General features: G+C 62.3%; 1 protein-coding gene across 2 annotated transcripts in view; it reads right to left on the reverse strand.

The window, feature by feature from the left end:
- WIPI2 (WD repeat domain, phosphoinositide interacting 2) overlaps nt 1–4,105 on the reverse strand; it is a 10,843-nt gene that overhangs the window by 1,604 nt on the left and 5,134 nt on the right. For both annotated transcript variants that reach the window (XM_006765442.2, XM_015565130.1), the window contains exons 5-8: nt 3,885–3,955; nt 1,720–1,827; nt 737–901; nt 26–133 (exon numbers count right to left, since the gene is read on the reverse strand). In XM_006765442.2, coding sequence (XP_006765505.1) covers nt 26–133; nt 737–901; nt 1,720–1,827; nt 3,885–3,955 — 452 coding nt within the window. The remainder of the gene's footprint in view (nt 1–25; nt 134–736; nt 902–1,719; nt 1,828–3,884; nt 3,956–4,105) is intronic.

A 4,105-nucleotide genomic window follows, 5' to 3' on the forward strand; every position in this document is an offset into this window, starting at 1 on the left:
GGGGCATGGGGAGAGGCCGACTTACTTGTGCTGCTTCATGAGGGTGCACTCGCCGCCCTCCTGGGGGTCCAGGTTGTACATGTACAAGTACCCATCGGACGCGCCCACCAGCAGCCGGGGGATCTTCTGAATTCTGGTGGAGGGAAAAGCAGCCACGTCCTAGGACCACAGCTTTTGTGGTTACTGAACTAGCAGCCTCGCCTTTGGCAAGGTCAGGGGAGCCCCTGCCCCCACAACGCGAGCACAGATGTCGCTGAGTGAGGACACGCTACGTGTGTGCAGCACCAAGACCGCACCCTCTGTGCTACTGCGACCCCAGCACCGAAGCCGAGGGCGGCCTCAGTGGGAAAGCGCCGGCGCCCCGGGGAGAGCAGGTGGCAGCATCGTCTCCCGGCTCCCTGACTGCGACGGGCAGGCGGTGTCATGAGACTCCAACCAGGCCAGTGGGTAGGAAGGAGGCACAGAGCGTCTACAACACCCACACTCACAGCGAGGCCATGGCGGAGCGCTCCCAGCCCTGACTTATCGCCACAAGAGCCCAGACACAGGCAGCCTCTGCAGGGAGGAGCTGCAGGAGCCCTCGCCTCTGACAATCACGTGCCCTTTGCGGGTCCCCGCGGCACGCAAACCTCGGCTCCATGGCAGGCCGAAGTCTGCGACTGTTCTCAGGCTGGAGGATCGAAGGGGACCACCCGGGCGCCGCAGGCCAAGGGGAGGGAGGCTCGCCTGGACTCACGTGGTCAGGGAGCAGATGTTCTTGTGGCCGCAGAAGGGCAGGCGGACGGTGGCGAAGGCCCTGCCCTGGTTGAACATCTCTGTGACCTGGGAGGGCAGGTAGCTGGTGGAGTTCAGGAGCATCTTCCCGAAGTAGCCGGTCCAGGTGGAGGGCTCCTCCTGCGGCCTGGAGGGCGTCGGCAGAGACGTGACTCCCGGAGATGACCCCGCCCACCCACAGAGACAAGGATCAGCCCGAAACCTCAAGAGAAATCCCCCTCCTTCAAGGAAAAGGGGCAGAAACCACAGCCTCTGAACAGCCTGCCCTCCCACGTGGCTGTGGAGATTACGGAAATGATTTGCAGCAAACAGGAGACGTGCAGGCCCCACTCACAGCACCCCTGGGTCTAAGAGTCTCGGAAACCTCTGAGCACCACTTTCAAGTGGCTCCTTCCCCACAGCCCGTTTTGCCGCTGCTCACCTTGCGCGCACCTGCAGGTTACTGAGGTGCTCCCTGGGGAGGAGCGTGCCCTGAGCAAGCCTGGCCCGGGGGGAAGGCTCACATGTTAGGAACAAGCAGCAGCGCTCTGTTCGCCGCACATGCCCATTGCAGTGACACGCGGCTCACATCACCTGCTTTAGAAACGCCCACTGCGGGCAGCCTGGCGACGGCGCTCCCGGCCCCGGGCAGTGTGCCCAGACCTGCCTCTGTGCGCAGGGGCGTGCCGAGGCAGACGCCTGCAATGACCGCGGCAGTCCTCGCGCCCTGCCGCCCGCCTCCCGCACAGCACCTCCCGCACTAGAGCACCTCACGGGGACAGATCCCTCCCTGCCGCGTGTGGACGTGGGGACACTGATCCAGAGCCCGCGCAGGGCCTGCCCGGGCAGGAGGCAGGAGGCAGGAGGCAGGAGGCAGCATGAGTCTGGGCTCCCGGGCTCACCCGTCAGTGTGAGCTGGACAAAGTTCTCTGTTGGTTTTCAAACAATCGAATGTTTGCAACTCACTTTTCCTTCACAGTCTCGAGTTTGAAGATGTGCACCGTCTCTGTGTTGCTGGAGGCAGAGAGGAACATGCCATCCATGCTGAAGGCCAGCGAGCAGATGCTCACACACCTGCGGGCGGGGTAGGGTTAGCTGTCACCCGGGCCACCGGCCACCAGCAGCCTCCCGAGGGGCCTGTAACCATCGCCGCAGGGGAGGACAGTTCCCCGACAGCCGCGTGGCTGCTGGAGTGCTCTCCTTCCTCCAGTCACCTTCTCAAACATTTTGAGAGAAAGATGTTGGGAACGTGACAGCAAGTGACAGTAATTCTGTCCTATGTTCTTAAACAGCCAATTTTCTTTCATTTAAATTACAGCAATTCTTAACATGCAGAGGGTAAACTGGCCTCTCATGATGTTTAATAGAGTAAAACTTTCAACGTTCAGCACACTAACTCCCTACAGTACATCGTGAACTCACTGTAAAAACCCAAAGCCAGCAGATAGCCTGCATTTCCTCCCAGCCCCGGAGCACGCGTGGCCCGTCCACAGGAAGGTCCCTAGTCACTCGGTGCAGAGCGAGGAGCGCCCCGCGCCCAGCCCCGTGCCTGTCCCAGTAAGGTGCGTGCAGCCCTGCCGCTGCCAGTGAGGGGGCGCTAGCACAGATGTGGGAGTCGCTACAGACATGGTGTGGGGGGCGGGGGTGCTTCCGCCGGAAGCTTGGCCTGAGGGACACCTGGTGCAGACTCCAAGGGCCACCAGCATGACAGCCAGGCACCGGGGACAGCACAGGCCAGGTCCCCGTGGAGACAGGGGTTGCTCTTCTGAGGAGCTCAACGTGGTGTGGCTGGGACCGGGAGCAACAGGAAGGGAAATAAAACAGCTGGAACGAAGGGCCAGAGGCTGGGTGGCAGCTGAGGATGCAGGAGTTTGGGGTTAGTCCTACAGGCAAAAGGAGGCTGTGACAGGGTCCAAATGGGGGTGCTCTGCCTGCGCTCTCACCCCCAAAGAAGAGCCAGGGCTGAGTCTGAGGAAGGACTGATGGGGCCGACAGCAGAACCACAGGGAACATGAGGTCAGAGGGCGGGAGGACGGACAGGACACAGAGGAGGAGGCGCCAGTGGGGGCGGCCCCGGGAAAGCCGGCATGCCTGAGCCTGACAGGTGCATGGAATGAGGGGAAGGAGTCCCTTTGGCTGGACACTGGGTGGAGGGACAGTGGCAGTATTTACCGAGAGGGCGTGGGAGCAGGCGGGGGCGGGAGAAGCATGGGGACCGCAGGAAAGCAGCCTGGGCCACACGCACATGGGCAGGCAGGCAGGGGCGCGTTTAGGAGGATGTGGCTGCGGGCGAGGAGAGCTTTCCTGGCAGTGCTGAGACACAGGGGAAACGGGGCAGGAGAGCAAAGGCAGGGTGCAGAGCGGGGCAGGGAAGCAAGGGAAGGGGAGACCCGAGGGGAGCGGGGCTGGACGCCTGGCTGTGGAGACAGGACGTAAGCTGACTGCGCATCTGTGGGAACTGCCCCAGGGAGGGAGGGATGCCAGCACGAGGTTGGGGGCCATGGGGGACAGGGACAAGGGTGGAAAGGACGCGGCGACAGGCTCTGCAGGACTTTCTCAGGACCGGGAGGCGGGCTCTACCAGAGCCTGACTGGGCTGGTGCCAGCCCCAGAAGTCAAGTACGGCTGAGCCAGGTCACCGGCCACAAGCGGGGCCCCGGGATCTGGCTTTGGAGCCTGGGTCCTCATCTCTCCCGCGAGCCCTGAGGCAGAGGACCCAGGGGTGACCGGGACAGCCCCTCCTCCGAGGCAGGGAGGCGTGCTAGGCTCGGCCCTGGGAGCGCGGGATGCTTGTCTTAAAGGCAGAGCCGCAGCCACTGGCTGGCGGGGGAGTGGGGGGAAGGGCCGGCTCCAGTTCTCAGGGCGGAGAGTAAGGACGGAGCCTGTGAACCAGGTCAGAGTCCGCAGCCGCCCGCAGAGCAGGTGGAGGGCACACACCGCCCGGCTCTGCCAGTCCTTCTGCCCCCCTATCTGGCCATCGCTCTGCGTCCGGCCGGCCTTAAATCACGTCCCTTTACCCCCAGACCGTCCAGTTGGGCTGAACACGCCTGCCGTTCACCTTGTGCCCAGTGGCCACGTAAAACTGAACCCAAAGAGAACCAAGAGTCAATGCTGGAGGCTTATGTACTTTACCTCTTAACTCCCCTCCGGAACTCAAAGAGTTTCTGTCCCTCTGGAATGGAAAACACCCTAATCACGGTCCCCTGAGAAAGAGAGAGAAAAAAAAGGCTTTTAGCTGAGAAAAGACGGACTTTCTTCATTTTTTTGTCAGACTATAAACGAAACAGAACAGTTCTCCATGACAGCGCACTGTGGACTCCCTCTTGGGCAGCCCCCCACAGCTGCCCGAGCCC

The sequence above is a fragment of the Myotis davidii genome, unplaced genomic scaffold (assembly GCF_000327345.1).
Source record: "Myotis davidii unplaced genomic scaffold, ASM32734v1 scaffold399, whole genome shotgun sequence".
NCBI classification, from domain to species: domain Eukaryota; kingdom Metazoa; phylum Chordata; class Mammalia; order Chiroptera; family Vespertilionidae; genus Myotis; species Myotis davidii.